Source organism: Leptodactylus fuscus, chromosome 2, assembly GCF_031893055.1.
Source record: "Leptodactylus fuscus isolate aLepFus1 chromosome 2, aLepFus1.hap2, whole genome shotgun sequence".
Lineage (NCBI taxonomy): Eukaryota > Metazoa > Chordata > Amphibia > Anura > Leptodactylidae > Leptodactylus > Leptodactylus fuscus.
Window position 1 is genome coordinate 156375990 of NC_134266.1, and position 20072 is coordinate 156396061.

Here is a 20072-nt window from a genome sequence, read left to right on the forward strand (position 1 = left end):
ACTTCACTGCCACATCTGTAAGTACATTACCAGTCATAAACACCTTTCTATCGATTTTATTGTATTTTTTTGTCGAAGACATAAACTATGAAGAAACGCATATGGAATTATGTCTGAAGTAGTAAACGAAAAAAATGTTAAACTTGAATACATTTTATATTTTAGATTCTGCAAGGTAACTTTTTCACTTTAATGACACTCTTTTAGCTTCATGAGGTAGTCACCTGGAATAATTTTCCAACAGGTTCCCAGAAGTGCTGAGCACATGTTGGCTGCTTTTCCTTCACTCTTGTCCAACTCTCCCCAACCATCTATATTTGGTTTATGCAATCCATGTCATCTGACACAGCACTCTGTCACTGTCCTTCTTTAATATATATCCCTTACATAGCCTGGTTGTGTGTTTAGGGTCATTGTCCTGTGGAAAAACAAATTATGATCCCACTAAGTCTGCAGAGTGCTGTGGTAGCCGCTAAGTGTGCCTTGAATTTTAAATAAACCAACGGTATTACCAATAAAACCCCACACAGACCATAACACCTCCTCCTTCTAATAGTTATCACAAAAACCTCGTAACATATTTGATGGGAGGTTTAATCCACCTCATTCCCTCTATCAAAGGCAGTCATGGAGTCAGCTGGCCTTGCATGTTCCCCAGTCTCCATCTGCACATTCAACTGCACAAGTTCCACCATTATATTTTGATGTACTCTTAAAAGAGCATTTGCTCTGTTATACTACACACACACACACACACACACACACACCACCTCAATCTGATACCTATCAGGCAATATAAATCTGACCCTCAAGCTAAAGAGATATAAAATAAAAAAAGGTCTGGCCGGAGTGGCCCACCACCACCCTCCCTGATTTCCCACCAACCCCCCCCCCCCTTTTTTTTTGTTTTTTGTTTTGTTTTTGTCTGTTATATCCCTCTGTTGTTCGTTCCTCCCTCTCTTTCCTCTTCCCTACTTACCCTTCTCTCTTTCTCTGCCGGGGTTCCCCTAGTTTCTTTTTTCTTTACTTTGATATATGATTTACCCTGCATTGTTTTAGTTTGTTGTGGCTTGTTTTATTTGCGGACCCTCTTTTGGTGGGTTCTGTCCTGTTGCTGACTGTCTTGTTTTCGTTGTTTAATTTTGTTATAAATAAAGAATTTATAAAAAATATATATAAAAAAAGGTCCTTATACATATGTCATCGGTACTCTCTTCAGCACTGGATCATCAGGGGAGAAGCATCGTAACCTCCCAGTGTGAGAGGTAAAAGGAGACTGCATATCCCAGGTGCCATTGGAGGGATATTGCAGATATTATAAGTAACACAGTACACATGTCAAAACTATTAAGGGATCATATGTTGGTTTTGGATAAACAATGCCACGTATAGATCTGTCAATCTGGTGGGACGGGATACTATTTACTCATTTTTGAACCATCTTTAACTTACTCCAGACTGACACAGCTGATTTATGTTTGTCGTCTGTTCTTTGTCCTCTTTTTAAATCTATTTATTAAAGGTGACGTTTTATATAATATATATAATATAATCTCTGTAGCTGTGAATTCGTTTTTGCCCAACTCCAAGGCAAATTTGTGTGGTACAACCTGTTTTGGTGACATAGTTGTCTGTACATTCAAGTAGAAAAGTTGGTCACTGGAGCCTGATTCACACTGTCCCTAGGCAATGGCCTCGATCTGATATATAGAGATAGAAGCAGAAAGAATTCATGGAATACTGCTCCATAATGGGAACGTTAGCTTTAGGTAGAGAGTACCTTAAAGCATAAAAAGAAGTAACATTATGGTTAGAAGCTACTTGCTCTAATGTTAACAATTTCTAAGCATAAAGCATGTACTCCATGTCTATTTGGTAATCGGCATTACAATTGGGAGGTGATACCTTCACTATGAATCTTCCTGTTTCTGCCTTGTCATAACTGTGTACTTTAGTCTTTAAACGTAGATCAGTCATACTTTTCTCCAAATTTTCCATTGCCTGGTGTGGATGGAATACATGGAGGGAATTGTTCAGCAGGGAGATGAGCTGAGTATGTGTAGCTTTGTATATGGTCCTGTCTCTATATTCTGTTAACCTAAAATGGCAGTAGGTGTCAATGTATATTTAAATAGACTGGCAGATTATATACACGCCTGGAGTAAAAACCTTGCAGAATGGCATTTTGCTTTTGCCACAGAGCTCTGTGAGACCTACAAGGTAAACAGAGCAAATCATCACGGCTATTTCTTCTCTGTGCTGTTACTATGTGCTGCTATACCTGCCGGCTTTAGGCTATTCTATTTTTTAGTGCTTCAATCATCTCTTTTTATTTACATTATTTATCGTCTTTTTCTTTACCTACTATCTTGTGTGTCTTTTATTCCAGAACAGGATAGGACAATGAAAAACACTGCCCTTTCTTTTAAGACATTTCCCTTTCTTTTATTGTACTACTGTCTGTAAATAACATTATACACATTTACTCTATCAATACATACATACTGTCTAAGAACTGGTACACCACATACTTTTCTCATTGTGCTTAAACTCTGAATAAAATCTCAAATAAATTCTACTTTGTGTTTAGAATATGTGAGTGTTTATATAAGCAAAGTATGTGTAGAAGCTCACACCTTACTTAAATAACACTGGATAGAGGATAAAAGTCTGTGTGAGTCCAACCTTGTAATCCCACATTAATGAAGCAGCTGGTTTTGTATGTGCGGCCTCTCCATTCACTTCTATAGAACTGCTGAAGACAACTAAGACTGGGTTCTCACTAGCGCTTGGATTCCATTTGGGGATACAGTCTCCAAATCTTCTTGCAAAGTGCAAGCAGGCAGGACTTTTCTCTCCCTATTTTTTGGGTGGAAACCTGGTGGACCTATGTGGCCAGTGGATTATTCCGTGGTAAGCGAATTGGGTTTCTGTTTTCGGGTCCCCTTGGAGAACGCAAGTGCAAGTGTGAACCTAGAGTAAGTGCTGTACTCTGCTATCCATGCAGTCGCAAAGGTAATGAATGGAGTTGCAGCACACATGCCGTTCCATTTAGATACAGTAACTGGATCCAGTGGATAGAGAATTACTCTAAATTATGGAATAGCCCTTTAGCATTGTTTATGGAATGTACCTGTATGTAGTAGTGTACTTTTAACTGGACCTTTTACCATATATCTTCTAGCAGAAGAAGAAGCTGAATACATTGATATACAGTTTTGTGCAAATAGATTGAGTATAACTTGTGATTCATTCATTTATATTTTTGTTCTCATCAGGGGGTGTTCCTATCATTGATGGATTATAGATATCACAAGACATCTATAAACTGAACATATACTAAATGAATATGCTTTTGACATATATTTTGATGAAATGTGTCAGCATAGCACATATGTCAGTGAGTTGTTGCGTAAGCTTTCCAATACAAGACCAAAAAGGCTTATACTACATGTAGACATGATGATATGTGAAACTATTTCACACATTCATCAGGATGTTTTTCTGGCATATTCCGTACATATACTGCAAATTTAAGTGAACTGAGGAGAGTATATTATGTTGCTTCATTATCCAAAAGAGAAATTACACATAATGAGAATATATTAAGGAAATAAATGAAGCAAGTAAATTCTAAATAATTGGTAAATTTATAGAAAAGACTTAAGGATAAGTTCACACGGCAGAAACCTTTTTTCCGCTGTGTGGCTAGCCGCGATGGGATGCCGATGCAGTGCCTCGCCATCCCGCTCCCAGATGAATGGACACCACGTGGATTCCGTTGCTGAGTCAGCCGCGAAGAGAGGGCTATGTCGCATTTTTTCCCCACTAGCTGAAAAAAATCGCTAGCAGAAAAAAACTGCGAGTGACTCCCATTGAAATGAATGGTAAGCGTTTTTGTAGGCAAATTTTGAGGCTGATTCCGCGTCAAAATCCACCTGCAAAAAACTCCATGTGAACATACCATGAGCTAGACTTGGTTTGTTTTTAGATTTACTGACAATGTTTGTTTTCTATTTTTAATGTTTTAGGAGGAAAAGATATCCACAACACTCGGACAACACTATATTTAAATAAAGCTTTCCATCACCACAGTCCATGAAGAATCCCATGTGTATGCAAGACTTCACTTGAGACGAGACTTGCTTCTTTCCACCTACCAGCAATGTGGGTGAACTCTGTAAACAAGAAAAAAAAAAAAGAAAGAATAATATTTGTTTGTAGCTTTTTTCTGTACATAACGGTGCAATAACTGGACATCTTAATTGTGGCTTGGGGATAAAAATAAATCATTTTGGCAGTGTGGATTATGGAAAATGAGGATTTGCTAGTTCTCTTTTGTAATGTGAAGAGGTCCTTAGTCCCTGTTGGTGCTGACATACACATGAAATGATGTAACTTCAGGGAAAGCTACAACATGCATTATCAGCCTGCCATCACGGGAAAGGAGACGCTTCCTGCTCACAGTACTCTTTAGTCATCTTGTATAAAGGCTCTCCAAAGACTACAATCATGTTTAACTCATGTTGATATGCTATTGCCAAAAATATCTGCTGTGATCAGCTTGTTCTGCTGATCTACAGATCGCCCGATATCTTTCAGCTATGGCTTTGAGAAGCTGTGACATTCACTGTGTGAAGTTTTAAGCAGTCTCACATCTTCTTTACTTTGTATGTATCTTGTCAAGAGAGCTCTGGTGTGTCCTTCATCCATTTCACCATATCAGCACAAATGCTGTGTTCTTAGGTTTGTCTAGATTTTAGCACTGTAAGTTGTGTGTGAGGAGTGGAAAGTTCAGTAGCAATGGTGTATGGGGTTATTGGCTGCTTTTTTTTTAGTAGTTTTTCCTGAAGATGAGAATATGGTTTTATAGCTCCTATACTAGTTTTCATAATGGATGAGGTATACAGGGCTGCATTGCACACTAATCTCATATTGGATGATAGCAGAGATAAGAATTGATCTGTAAATGAGTGAATACAGGTAATAACAGGGTCAGATATTAGATCCAGCTATCTATATAAAGATGGAATAAGCCCCCTACAAGTTGTCCCCAATGTGTTTTTATTAACTACATATGAAAATGTAACGGAAACTTTATTTTTAACCTCTTATCATCTAAATCATCACACAGTTGTCAATGTGATTGTCATGTGATCTGTCAGATATAAGAAGAATTATAGTATAAAGTATACCCGTCTCAACCTTCTTAATTTTAGTAATCTTTTTTTTTTTCTTCTTTTTCTTCTTTCCTTGCTCTTTCTTATGTGTGGAGGTGTGTTATACTGCACAGTGGTGAGAAGGTTGATATATATATCACTATTCACAGTTGCTAACCACATGAAAGCAATTTAGATCAGCGGTAAAGTATCCGTATATGGTTCACTTTGAAAACTTATAGTTTCTTTCTTTACAGATATTGGTTCTAGTTATTACATATTATAGCTCTATTATTATTAGCTGAACCAAGTGCTACTAGTTCATGTCCAAAGCTTTCACAGTGCAACACACTTCTGCCTGTTATCTGGTGTCAATGAATAATAATGTGGCCCGCTTTCTTGGTGGGAATATGTTACACAAAGGAGCAGTAGTAAGCTCTTCTCTGGGTTTAATGGTGCATAGATTGCTTTCACAACCTTGTAATTTTTTATTTTTTTCAAAATTTTGCCTTAACATGTATAAAAGGGACTGATTCCATGTTCTAAATCTATTTTAATGGTAAAATGTTGCCCACTGTTTTGTCATACTCTACAAAATATATCTCATGCCACCAAGATGCATAAGAATGTGTACACTTGTTATACTACTGAGTAGATTCATTGTACAGAAAAAATGCAAGATATCTTAATGTAATTAATTAATATATTCTATATTTAAGGAGCTCTTATTTTGCAAAACATCCTGAAAATGGTTTGACCAAACATATTATTCAGTTTTTCTTTTTGTTGAAATGTATTCCTGTTTAGAGTGGGTTCTGATTTTTAACAATATTTGTATATGAGTGGAATTTTTAAAGAATAAAAGAGTATTATATTACATTTTGTTGGGGTTAAATTATTTGACATAACATTTACACCAGGGGGATTCAGGGGTATTTTCAGTAAAGTCCCTCTGACCGTAGTCCACCATAAGGTGATGACGTAGGAAAATTTAAGAAAAAAATATTTCATATTAATTTAACTTTCCCTAGTGGTCAAATGGAGTTGAGGGGTCAATGGGGTCAATGTCATTAACTAGGAAACTTTATACTGTGTCTGGGTATTAAGGAGTATTCTACTGTGTGGTAGGCACTACTGGGGCATTATAGTGTATGGTGGCACTAAGGATCTTGAAACTGTGTGGGGAAAAATAAAGAACATTATACTGTGTGGAAAGGCACTAATGGGACATTTGTGTCCCACAAATCTAATGTGGCTCAGGAATAAAATTAATTTGCAGATAACTATCCCTTTGTTAGGGTCTGGACTTTGACAGGGCGATTCTAATACATGAATATTCGTTGGTCTAAATCATTCTACTGTAGCTCTGGCTGTAGGTTTAGGCTCATTGTCTGGCTGGAAGGTGAATCTCCTTCCCAGTCTCAAGTCTTTTGCAGCCTATAACAGGTTTTTTTTTTTCCAGGATTGCCCTGTATTTAGCTCCATCCATCTTCCCACCAACTCTGACAAGCGTCCCTGCTGAAGAAAAGCCTCCTTACACCATAATGCTGCCACCACCAAGTTTCACAGTGTGGCTGAGGTGTTCAGGGTGATGAGCAGTGTTACTTCTCTTCCACACATAGCGCTTTGCTTTTAGGCCAAAATTTCAACTTTGAGAAATTGTGAAGGATGGCATTCACAAGAGAAAAAGACATATATAGAACCAGGGCCACCATCAGGAATTTTGGGGCCCCATACAGCCTAAGTGTCTGCCCCCCCCCCCGCCATTTTAAAACTACCTTATTTTGCGACATACCCATTATGTATTACATTTCCCTTTATTTTGCAGCATTACAAGGTTTAATCAGATTCTATTTGCAGGTAAGATCTGCTACGTGTGACAGCCCCTATAGAGAGCCAGCACCATCTATAAGAGCCTCCTAATAAATCCTCAGGGCTTATTCACATTGCGTTTTTGGCCTCCCTTGCCGGGATACTTTGGTAACCAGTCAGAATCAGCTGTCAACTTATCCCTGCACAAAGAACTGGCCATTAAAAAAAAAAAGGGGGGGGGGGCTGCAGTTCTCCGTGCAGGGATAAGTGGGGAGCTGATTGTGACTGGTTACCAACGTATCCCGGCAAGGGAGGCCAAAAACACAATGTGAACACTCCTTTAAAGTGAAATTCCCACCCCCAAACAGGCTGCTATGCTAGTACATCATTATTAATACAAAGCACACATACCTTTGGAGGTATTGTGTGCCTTGTAGTTCTCCAGCTAAAAACTTATATATTATATATTATTGCTCCAGTTCCCTCTCCGCAGTGCCGCACACCCGATGTCCCAACAATCCCCCCCTCCGTCCACCTTCTAACATCTTTCCATTGCCCCCTGTACCCATACCTCCCAACTTTTGAAGAACCAAAAGAGGGACAAAATGTGCTGCGATTCTCATTCATTTTTCATGTGCCCGCACACGGTATAATCCTCCTACAGTCACACGTAAATTATATGTCCCCCCTCTCTCTCCCCCAGCTTCATATACACCCTTCATCTGCCCCCAGTTTCATGTCTCCCCCTCCATCTCTGCCCCCAGATTCATGTCCGCCCATCCATTTCTGCCCCCAGTTTCATGTCCCCCCTCCATCTCTGCCGGCAGTTTCATGTCCCCCCTCCATCTCTGCCCCCAGTTTCATGTCCCCTCCATCTCTGCCCCCAGATTCATGTCCCTCCATCTCTGCCCCCAGATTCATGTCCCCTCCATATCGGCCCCCATATTCATGTCCCCTCCATCTCTGCCCCCATATTCATGTCCCCTCCATCTCTGCCCCCATATTCATGTCCCCTCCATCTCTGCCCCATATTCATGTCCCCTCCATCTCTGCCCCCAGTGTCAGGTCCCTCCATCTCTGCCCCCAGTGTCATGTCCCTCCATCTCTGCCCCCAGTGTCATGTCCCTCCATCTCTGCCCCCAGATTCATGTCCCCTCCATTTCTGCCCCCAGATTCATGTCCCCTCCATCTCTGCCCCCAGTGTCATGCCGTCCTCTCCATCTCTGCCCCCAGATTCATGTCTCCACATCTCTGCCCTCAGATTCATGTCCCCCCATCTCTGCCCCCAGTGTCATGCCGTCCTCTCCATCTCTGCCCCCAGTGTCATGTCCCCACATCTCTGTCCCCAGTGTCATGCCGTCCTCTCCATCTCTGCCCCCAGTGTCATGCCGTCCTCTCCTTCATCTGCCCCCAGTTTCACGTTCCACCTCAGCATACACGACATTACACTTACCTTCTCCTTCGTTCCCTCGCAGCTCTCTGCGCGCCTCTCTCTCACTGGTGTACAGTGGTAGACGTGATGTGACGTCATCACATCGCGTCTACAAGCCAGTAGCGGCGGCGAAGCGAGGAGCTGACACAGGTCAGTTCCTCGCTTCAGCCGCATATGTGTCAGCGAGAGAGGCGCGCAGCGGCGAAGCGAGGAGCTGACCTGTGTCAGCGCCTCGCCGCTGCCGCCGGCTGCTGGCCTGTAGACGCGATGGCTGAAGCGAGGAGCTGACCTGTGTCAGCTCCTCGCTTCGCCGCTGCCGCCGGCTACTGGCTTCTAGACGCGATGTAATCCTGTGTCAGCGCCTCGCCGCTGGCTGCTGGCCTGTAGACGCGATGGCTGAAGCGAGGAGCTGACACAGGTCAGCTCCTCGCTTCAGCCGCATATGTGTCAGCGAGAGAGGTGCGAAGCGAGGAGCTGACCTGTGTCAGCTCCTTGCTTCAGCCGCGTATGTCTTCAACTCAGATCTGCATCCTCTGGATGCAGTTCTGAGTTGAAATAGGACATACAATGACTGCTACGGGCACCAGGGGGCCGGCACACGGTGGCGGGCCAAAACCGGGCCCCCCCCCCATTTTTCAATTTGGCCGGGCCCCTGACGCCAGTAGCAGTAGTACTGGCCTATCGGCGGCCCTGTATAGAACATCCTGACTACAAATGTTGATTTCTCAGGATCCATTAGGACTATAAAAAAGATCTTTGAATTTAAGATCCTCATGATAGCCCTTACTGATTCAGAGTAATGCACCATTATAAACACTGGTCAGGATGGAGATCTCCAGGTCTTTAAAGCCCTAAATTATCCTAAGATATAGGGATCTAAAGTGTCCTACCCTTTCCAGCATCAGGCAGCATCTCTGAGAAGCATCACTAACAGAATATGTTACAAGGATAATGCAGACTACATAGAGCATAATAGAGGTGTATATCAGACAAGCTTGGGAGCCTTCAACACTTTGACTGAAGCTTTGAGAGGGATAATGCTCGTGATCAGTTCGGTCACTGATTGAGAGCATTGCCTCTGGTTCTCCACTGCACAATACAGTTCTGAGCAGCTGCCATATTTAAATAAGATAAGATAATCCTTTAATAGTCCCACAATGGGGAAATTTCAGTGATACAGTTTCATAGATGGTAAAGTAGTATATAACAAGAGAGAAACACATACAAGCTCATGGCAGATAGAGAAATACTAGGAATCATAGTAACTAAAAAGAAAGAAACACAGACACAGTGCAGGATCATTTAGTTATCTGTGTGAAGTGATGTTAATAATACAGCCCGACTGTGGTTGGAGGACATGAGGAGGGGGGTCACAGCATGTAGATATAACAGGCAAAAAAAAAGGTTTTTTCTTTTTTTTTGCAGAGGTGGGGGACATATGCAGCTATCATGATAACGTGGCAGTTCCTTTGGTAGGTAGTGAGATCTCATGCTCACAGCTGATAGTTCGGTATCTTGCATCAGCTCTATTGTCCATTAACCACAAAAGAAAATACCCCAAATATCCTTCATCACAAGCCCTCCTCCTCCTTTCTTCTTACCACTGTGTTCTACTGCCCAGAGAGGTCTGAAGCCATCCAGGTTCCATAAACACATGGGGTAGGTGGATGATGGTAGGTTCCCAGGTTGTAACAGAGTCCCACGTGTCCACAATAAAAGAAAGAAATACCAGTCAGCTGTAGGCATCCTCACACATCAGCAATAGACACCAAAAATCATCTCCTTGAAAAGAAGAAGTCCACACTTCCATGTAGGTTTCTCCTCTATGCCACATGGTGTCCATGCTGTCCTTAGCTCCTTGGGGGATGGTAACAGGCACATGTGCACAGGAAAAACTCCAGGTCTTGAGTCATTGTCCATGCTTAACAATAGAAACAAAAGGAACAAAATACTCCACAGGATCTTCCATTCGATTTATAGTTGCTAATTCATAGTGCTAGTTTGCTTGGTTACAGGATTCTTGAAGATACAGAGAAAAAGAGTGAAAAAGGAAAGATAAAGGTTGCTCCCAGCTCGGAGCACTGTATCAAGGCAGCCACACAAGGCGGCGCCAGGAAGTATATAGAAGTATAAGTATAAATAAGTGTTAAATAATATGGTTATGCTTAGTTTTTGTGCTCCCCTCTCGTGTGTTTGCTGCCTCTGTGTACATCTTTGTTCCTGTATGTGTGCTGTTCTCTTTGGTGGTGATGAAGCACAGCACAACCAAACATAACTGATGTAGGCTGTGACTCTTCCCCCGTAGCGGAAGCTGGTGATGAATCAGCGGAGATGGAGCACGGATGTCTCAAGTACTGTTTGAAGCTGCTGTAAGATGATTGTATGAGAGGAGGGACCAGTAACAGTGGGTGAAGCACCATCTTGTGTGATCAGTGATGTAAGCTCAGACAAAGAAAGCTCTGGACCAATGTCCACCTCAGAGGAGTTTCTTCTCCTTTGCTCTCCACTCTATATAGACGGCTCAAAGTACGGCAAAATGGAAGCTGTTACACAAGCAATGGTGGGCGACGGTTAGAGGCGATTTTCTAGAGCAGAGAGTGAAGCCCCAGCAGTAGAAGAATTGCACATCTGAGCACGGGTCTTAGTTGTTAGGGTCTGCTGGTGAACCCAAACTGCTTAAAACAGCGGTTACCCGTACAATCCATAGATATTTTTTTAGATTTTTATACTAAAACTGGTGAAAAGAAAAGTTCTCCGTGCAGGACTTTTCTCAGTGACAATTTTCAGCGGTTTCTGCAGCAGTGTCTCCAAATGAGACTCCGACGGGGATGTGAGCCTAGCCTTGGAATAAAATGATTTTCATGAAAATGGAGCTGCAATACAGAATAAGCAAAGACTCTTTGAGTACAAGTAGCCCTACAAGGTACTGTCATAAAGCTTGATACAGATGTTCCTTTTGACAGACTTCCTGTAAGTCAAGTGGCACATTTCTATCCTATTCCTCACCATTTTGATCAGGAAATATTGGTGGGATAGAATTCCTGCTTTGCTATAGAGATTATATAAAATAAAAAAAATGTACTGTATGTATGAAAAGGTCAGTATGTGGAACAATAGTGGAATCAGAAAAAAAGTTAGATTTGGAAGTTTGGCTTACCGACTCCAGTGACGCAGAGAGGGTGTCGGATCAGGTATTGTTCTATGTCTTCACAAACTGGCCACTGCTAAGAAAATTCTGTATTCACCACATAGATACTTCACGCTGAGGCATATTGTGTCTGGAGACGCTGGTTCAGGTGAAATTTTACAATACTTTTCTGAATATACTAATAAGGATATTGCACAAAGTTAATAAAATCACGAAAAATACACATCAATATAAAAGAAAAGCTGAATGACAGGATTTAATGATTTTCTGAGGAAAAATTTCCAATAGATAGAATAGAACTGTTTTTTTGTATCTAGGAAAATAAATGTCTGGACTCTTTCATGTCTAGTTTTTAAATTGGCTTTTAAACAAAAATGCACAGCAGGGGTTTTGCCTGGTACACTATAAAGCCAGCCTGTTCTGGAAAACATTTTATATTCCCCTTCTTCTGTCTAACCACTTACATGCCAATATTGAACATGGTTATTGGGCTAAAAAGCCTGGACATGGCTTACCCTAGAGACTGCATGTCATCACAGTAGGAATAGCATTTCTTTAGAGGTGAAAGCCCACTGTTTTCTAGTCTGTTAAGGGGGCTTCTAGGAGGGTGTGTCACATGCCATATGACATCATGCTTGTCAGTCATATGACCAGCAATGACGCTAACCTGTGAGGAACGCCCTTCCTGACAGTACTCATCCATAGACTAGTGCTGAGGGGCGTTATTGCTGAGCAGTAAGGAATGCCCCCCCTGACAGTTCAGGACTATGGAGGAGTACAGTCAGGGGGGCTTTCCTTGCAACCCAGATAGACTGCCAGGAATGCCAGTGGGCAGAGATTGATAATGGCACCGATATCTCTTGCCCCGGGGCAAATAACGGTAAAGCAGACAGTGCGCTGAATTCATCGTACTGTCAGCTTTCTAGCGGTATATAAAACCACATGTGCCAGAGGACATGTAAGGTCCTCTATAAGGAGCGCCACGTAAATGGGCGTGGCACAAGACTTGGGGCCTTAACTGACAAAAACACTGGCATGATTGCACCACAGGGCTGAGCTAATCGCGGTTGTCATAGACCAGGAGAGGGCATGATGACTAAACAGGAAGAAATCGATGCGGCCGTAGGAGCCATGGCCCAGGAAGTGTTATGTATAGTCCTGACCCTGGAGGTGTAAGACCCTCCACACATCTACACAGCAGTGACAGTGGAGCGTATTTTTCATCTTGCAATTGAGCAGGAGAAGATGGGGCACAGGTGGGAGCAGATTTAACAGATGTGCTAAGTACAAAAGTAAAGTAGCCCCCAGGATCCTCATAACTTCATTATTATTAATGTACCAAACAGATGGGTCAAATCTCAGATCTATATTGCAGATCACAGACAGTATGTTGATTTCTGCATTACTCTATGTTCCCACTAGTACCGTCTCTGTGTTGTCCGGGTCCATCAGGGGGACCCAAGCAACAGAGGAGCGGACCACTAAAATAGTGGTTAAACAGTCCATTGGGTGTCTGTCATTTTTGAACTGAAAGCGGCAGAGGAAAAAGTCCTCCATGCAGGACTTTTTCCTCTGCCAATTTTCATTGGACTCTCAATGAATATTCTGATGCAAATGTGAACCTATCCTGTTTATTACAGAACATGCCTATACTGGAATACAAGACTCTGCCACTGCTTTACGTCATCCTGACTATCAGCTACTTGACTTCACTTTATGAAGTGATAATTTCTAATCATGCTCTTGTTCCTTTCTTGTGCACAGCGATGTGGGAATGTGACCTTGCCAAGTACTCAGGGTTTTCATTTTTGTTTTACAACTCGTATTCTAAGTTCTACCAATTGCCTTCTATGGTGATAAATCAGGTCAGTCTTTGGCATTAACATGGACATTTTTTTGTTAGTTATATTTTTGCTAACATTTTTAAATTACAAGAGAACAGTGCAAAATCCTGAACTGCGATATCTGCATCCTAACAAGAGACAGCCAATAAGAATACTATAACACTAAACAACAACAACAAAAAAACTTTCCAAAGGATATACAATAATCGATCTTAGTCAATTTGAACATGCTGAATTCAAATATGCAAACAGTTTTTCTGTATCACCCTCCATTCTTGAAATATCCACAATCTTAAATTTTATATTTCAATTAAAGGGGTTGTCCCATCACAAGGATCCTATCTATACTGCTTGTTAATGTGGATGTAAGACTTTTCCTAAATACATTGCTTCAGCAAAACTGCTTTGTTTGGCCACTATCTCACTTTATTCATTTTTTTGTGGCCACAGCCCTGACCTAGCTGCTCCTGAGTCAAGTGATGTATCAGCCTGCTCTCAGGGGGGAGGGAGGAGGGGCTAAGTGCAGGGAGCGAGCCTGGGGGGGGGGGTAGTTTACCCTTTGGGGGGAAGGGGCCGCCAATACAGGGTTACACGCCGGCACAGGGTTAGACGCTGGCACAGGTGAAGCCAGCAACATTGTTATGCTTCTGCCCTGAGGAGGAGCAGAATAACAGCATAGCTTCTGCCGCTGCTGGCTTCATGCAGGGCAGAAGCATTGCGATGTTGCTGGCTTCACCTGTGCCGGCGTCTAACACTCCCTGGCATCCGCTGTAATAGAGAGGCGGATGCTGGGGACTGTTAGTGGCCGGCACAGGTGAAGCCAGCAACATCGATATGCTTCTGCCCGGCATGAAGCCAGCTGCGGCAGAAGCAATGCTGTTATTCCGCTCCGGGGTCACATATGCAAAGCCAAGCGGCGAGATGCCGCCGGCCCTGCGTGCGCGCTCATGGACCAGTCTAGCCTTCTCAATGTGAATACAGACCCGGCAGGTCTGTATTCGCATTGTGAAGGCTAGACTGGTCCATGAGCGCGCACGCAGAGCTGGCGGCATCTCGCCGCTTGGCTTTGCATATGTGACCCTGCCCACCAATGACGCAACAAAGCCGGAAGACAGAAGATTTCACAGAAACGAAGACGGGTAGGTTTGCGACGTGGAAATACTCCTTTAATTACTTCAAAACATAAGAAATGTATTTTTTGCACAAAAACTTGTATTTTAAAAGTTATTGCTATATGAATTTTAAACGTAAACATGAACGTGGCTATAGCTACTGAAATTATATATAACACACATAAACATACACATGATAAACAAAAATTCAGTTTGAAGTCTAATATCTGTAAAATATGTGCAAAAATTCGTTAAACATGTTCATGGTTTAAATTTCTTGGCCGTGGACTTCCGCTTATACTGATAAGTTGACAAATCACGCTCAAGTGTCCAACAGTAGTCTGCCAACATCGCTGCACTCCATCGACCCTGATAGCGTGACTCTATTACCGAAATGTCCTGCTGGTGGAAACGCTCGCCATGTTCATGGCTGACTGCGATGAAGGTTTTCTAGAAAGGCTATTCCACACCTACCTTTTGTATGTTAATTTGCCTCAGCAGATCTTTAATAAGTCTGTTTTTATTTATATGCGAATGAGCCTTCTCCGTGCACCCCGGAAGTCTCTTTGTGCACTGTCTCCTGTGTATAAAGCACAGGCTGCTGCTGACTCCTCCCTGCTCTCGTGCATAGTACACAGCAGGGAGAGGGGAGCTGGCTGACTACTTCCTGTGCACCGAGAAGCTAATTAGCATATAAATAAAAACAGACTTATTCAAACACTACTGAGGTATTTACATACAGAAGGTACGTATGGAATAGCCTTTCTAAAGACTATGCAAGGATGTGATTAGTTAAAAATGACTTCTGCCAATGATAGAGCCCCTTTAATAAATAATTATAATGCAATATTCTTATATATATACTTATATATATATCCTACTAATATTATAAATGTGAACGTTTGAATTTATACTGCACACTGCGCCCGAGACATGGGCGCAGGCAGATCATCGCCAGCAACAATTGCATGCGTATACGCGTGTCGTTGCCAACAGCAACACGCACACAAAGTCGCGGGCAAATGCTAGTATATATAAATAGAGAGAGAGCATATATATATAATATAATTTTGTATACTGTCAGAAGCTTTTAGTCCTATTTAACCCCTTCCCGCCAATGGCATTTTTTGATTTTCGTTTTTCGTTTTTGACTCCCCTCCTTCTAAACCCCATAACTTTTTTATTTATCCGCTCCCAGAGCCATATGAGGTCTTAATCTGATCTTAATCTTGACTGGTGGATGGCACTGCCTGTTCTTAGACAATAATAAATCACTTCAAAAATTCGCACCCATAGGATAGATCGATATGGAAAAGACCAGATTTCGAAAAGGATGACCACGCTCAGCCAACAGTCATACAATATTCTTTACTTTCGTTTAGAACACACTACGCGTTTCGAGCACAACGCTCTTTTTTAAGTGTATAAGCTGACCAAAGGCAAATCCTTCCAACCATTGCCTGAAGTTCTAGTTCCAGTTTTTTTTTTTATTAATAACTGAAGAGTCGGTAGATTTTGTAGAGAAAAACCTCTGATTTCATTACAGCAGAAAAATCTTTAATCAAAACTCAAAGCTAAATTCAGTCATCCACAATGACATAGACATCCAGGCGGACCTCCTTTATACTGGTAATTGGCAATTTGGGAAATGCAGGTAGTGAAAAGATCCGCTCACATAACCGAACTTAACAGATGTCCTGAACTGTCAGAGCATGGGAATCAGCTGATATAAAGGAGGTCCGCCTGGATGTCTTTGTCATTGTGGATGACTGAATTTAGCTTTGAGTTTTGATTAAAGATTTTTCTGCTGTAATGAAATCAGAGGTTTTTCTCTACAAAATCTACCGACTCTTCAGTTATTAATAAAAAAAAACTGGAACTAGAACTTCAGGCAATGGTTGGAAGGATTTGCCTTTGGTCAGCTTATACACTTGAAAAAGAGCGTTGTGCTCGAAACATGTAGTGTGTTCTTCTAAACGAAAATAAAGAATATTGTATGACTGTTGGCTGAGCGTGGTGATCCTTTTCGAAATCTGGTCCTTTCCATACTGAATGACACCAAAAGTGGTACGGATCCTGCAGTCTCGTCACCTGGGACGGAACCCTCCCTCCTCAAGTGGTTCAAAAACCTAACTTATGGTTGTATTATACAACCTTACAAGGTGAGAAGCTCTCATACTACCAATAGCAACTTACCATACGGTACCTCACCATATGCAGCTCGGTGCTGTTTTCTATTTTTGTCATAGGATAGATCGAGACCTGATTGACAAATAGGCTGTGAAAAATTAGTTGGTGCTCAACATTCCGAGGAAAAAACACAGACATATACTGTTAATAGAAAAAAGTAAAGGAAGGGCACTCACCAATTGATATATCTTCCTAAAAATCAAATCCTTTTATTAGGTACATTTAAAAACAGCCTTGTGGTAGGGAGGAATGACATTATAGGCAAAAAGAAGAGGCAACAGCCGTTTCGCGTTCCTCAGAACGCTTTTTCAAGCCTTAAATGCAATACCAAACATTTAGCACCGCAGGTTTAAATACAAAAGCACCATAATCAGACTAAATTTGAAACCTGTGTGTTAGTCATGCCGTTAACCAATAAAAAAAGAGCGCTGATGGAGCTACTAGTTCTAGCTATTGGTGACGCCCCCTCCCCGATCGGCCCTGTAAGAAAATAGGTCTGGCAGTATCCTCCAATCGGAGAAGCGCCAACGGGGCTCCTCATTCTTTCGGTAACGTCCCTTTTCTTAAATCGATAGAGACAGGTCCGGCAGTCAAAAAGAACATCAACCAATCATTTGGTGACGCTCCCTAACCCTGAGCAGACCTGAATGAAAACAAGTCTAATAGCATACACCAATCAGGAAACCGCCGACTAATCCTCTCATTCTTATGATACCGCCCTCTTTTTCTATTTCTGGGCGGACCTGAGTAGAGGTATATCATGGTACGGCCAGCCAATCAACAAAAGGGCGGTACTCTAAAAAGGAGAAGAATGGTCGGCAATTTGTTGACCGCGGCGCCGGAGGAGTTAATGTCTCCAATCGGTCCGAGTATAGTTACACACCCGGCATGCACCGTAATAGTACAACGGATGTCGGGAAAGGGTTAAGCAAAATAAAAATATTTATACGACGATATCTTAAGAATCTGACCTGATAGAGCAAAACGGTTTTCAGATTTGAAATCTGCATAAAAAACTACTTAAGAAACACTTAATGACATTTAAGATATCCATGGTGTGTTTTCCAGTGTAATCTGCTATATCAGTACGTCTACACGCTGCTTTCCTATTCAAGTGTGTAAAGGTCCCACTGATAAACAGATAAATAGTACATGGTAGATCATGGCCCTATTTGGGTGGTTTCACACATAGCATTTGTTGTTCCTGGTTTATCTCCAAGAAATAAAAAAACTACAATTACATATTGGCTGCAAGTTAATATGGAAATATAAATCACACTGTAAGCTGTGCCCTTATGTGGTGTTTTTGTTGTTGTTGTGCATTTACTATCTTTGGTGGGCTTTTTTCCTGGAGTGTTTCCATAGTCTATTTTACAGGGAACAGCAGGTCTACAAAAACACATGAAAAAAAACACACCAAAAATCACTAACATAAATCATGAATTGAATTATATTTTTCAGGTCCGTAGCAAAACCACAAAAAAAAAACCTATAGAGAATTACATTTCATCTCCTCAAAGTCATATCAGATTTAACATATTACCATGGTGGATTAGAAGAGTCTCCTAGTTAGGATGTCATAGTGTGCTCGAAGTAAAGGTCCTACTTCCCTCTTCTTCTATTCCAGGTCCTACGAATTGATGTAATTTTTCACGTACAGTACTATGAATTGATCCCTCTATGTTTTTCAGAATTTTTGATAACCGAGATTCCTACATTTTAGGTATTTGGCATTATGTTATCTAAATGTCCTATAGTCTAAAGAAGGTCAGGTACAGAGACTGCTAGCGCTGGATATTGCTCGATCATGATTTAGCTGCTGGTGAGCCTATACGAGATAAAGAGAGTGTAAAGATGATGGCAGTATTAGAGGCCATTCAAACAGATGAAACTGAAGAGGAATTTGAGGCAGACTTGTGCCTCGATTCCTCTTCATTTTCCAGCCCTCAGACTCCCAGAAGAATGGGCCCATTCAATCGGGTCTCTCTTCAGACTCTGCGGCAGATGCAGCCACGGAATCCATTGCGAGATCGAGCAGGATGCTTATTTTTCAATGTCCTGCTCTGATCTCTGCCTCCCATTAAAAACAATGGATGGCATAATCTGCTGCTGATTTTGGGGCCCTCAGAAACAGGGGCGGATCCAGGGCCGGGCGAGCCGGGCAACCGCCCGGGGCCCCGCGCTTAGCGGGGCCCCACGGCCCGGCCCTAACAAAATGGTTCCGGTCAGCTCGGCATAGTCGGGCAAGTGCCGGGGCCCACAGAGCCTCTGGGGACCCCCTGGCACTTGCCTGTCACGATTACAGCTCATCGGCGTCCGTCCGCCGATGAGCTGAATACATACGCGATTAAAGCAGGAGCTGTGAGATCAGCTCCTGCTTTAAAGCTCCGGCCTGGCTTGCGTGTGTAGGCGCGATGACGTCATCACATCGCGCCTACACACGCAAGCCGGGCCGGAGCTAAGCAGGAGCTGAGGTCACAGCTCCTGCTTTAATCGCGTATGTGACTGGAGAGAGGAGCGTCGGGGGAACGATGGAAGGTGAGTGATAGAAGGTGAGTGTAAGTGTTTGTTTTGTATTAAATATTAAGGTGGAACATAATGAAGGGGGCCCATGAAACTGGGGGGCAAATGAAGGGGAGGGGGGGAACGGCATGACACTGGGGAAGATGAAGGGGGTGGGGAGAGAACGGCATGAAAATGGGGACAGAGATGGAGGGGGTCCAATGAAACTGGGGGGCAAATGAAGGGGAGGGGGGAACGGCATGACACTGGGGAAGATGAAGGGGGTGGGGAGAGAACGGCATGAAACTGGGGACAGAGGTGGAGGGGGCCCAATGAAACTGGGGGCAAATGAAGGGGAGGGGGGAACAGCATGACACTGGGGCAGAGACGGGGGACATTAAACTGTGGGCAGATGAAGGGGGAGAACGTGATGAAACTGGGGACAGAGATGGAGGGGGGGCATGAAACTGGGGGCAGAGAAAGGGTGTATATGAAACTAGGGGAGAGATGGAGGGGGGGCATATAATTTACGGGTGACTGTAGGAGGATTATACTGTGTGGGAGCACATGATAAATGAATGAGAATGGGTGGAATCAACATAAAAGTGGGTGGAGCCAAATTTGCAGCAGCGCGCAGAGCACATTTTACCCCTCTTTCTACTCTTTAAAAATTAGGAGGTATGGCGTTGGTGATGCCACACTCCTGCATGACGTCACTTGCTTCATCTGCGACGCACAGTGTCTCGACTCCCCCGCCTCCTTTACAAGGGGGCCCACTGAGGCTCTGTCGCCCAAGGGTCCTACGGACGCCGATGAGCTGAATACATAGGCGTTTAAAGCAGGAGCTGTCACAGCTCAGCTCCTGTTTTAACG

The 20072-nt window shown here is 42.7% G+C and overlaps 1 protein-coding gene across 1 annotated transcript in view; it reads left to right on the top strand.

Moving 5' to 3' along the window:
• The window catches only part of ATP2A3 (ATPase sarcoplasmic/endoplasmic reticulum Ca2+ transporting 3), a 177464-nt gene extending 171446 nt beyond the window's left edge, over window positions 1-6018 (top strand). The window contains exon 22 of the mRNA XM_075264868.1: window positions 4032-6018. Coding sequence (XP_075120969.1) covers window positions 4032-4077 — 46 coding nt within the window. The 3' untranslated portion in view covers window positions 4078-6018. The remainder of the gene's footprint in view (window positions 1-4031) is intronic.
• The last annotated feature ends 14054 nt before the right edge of the window (window positions 6019-20072 follow it).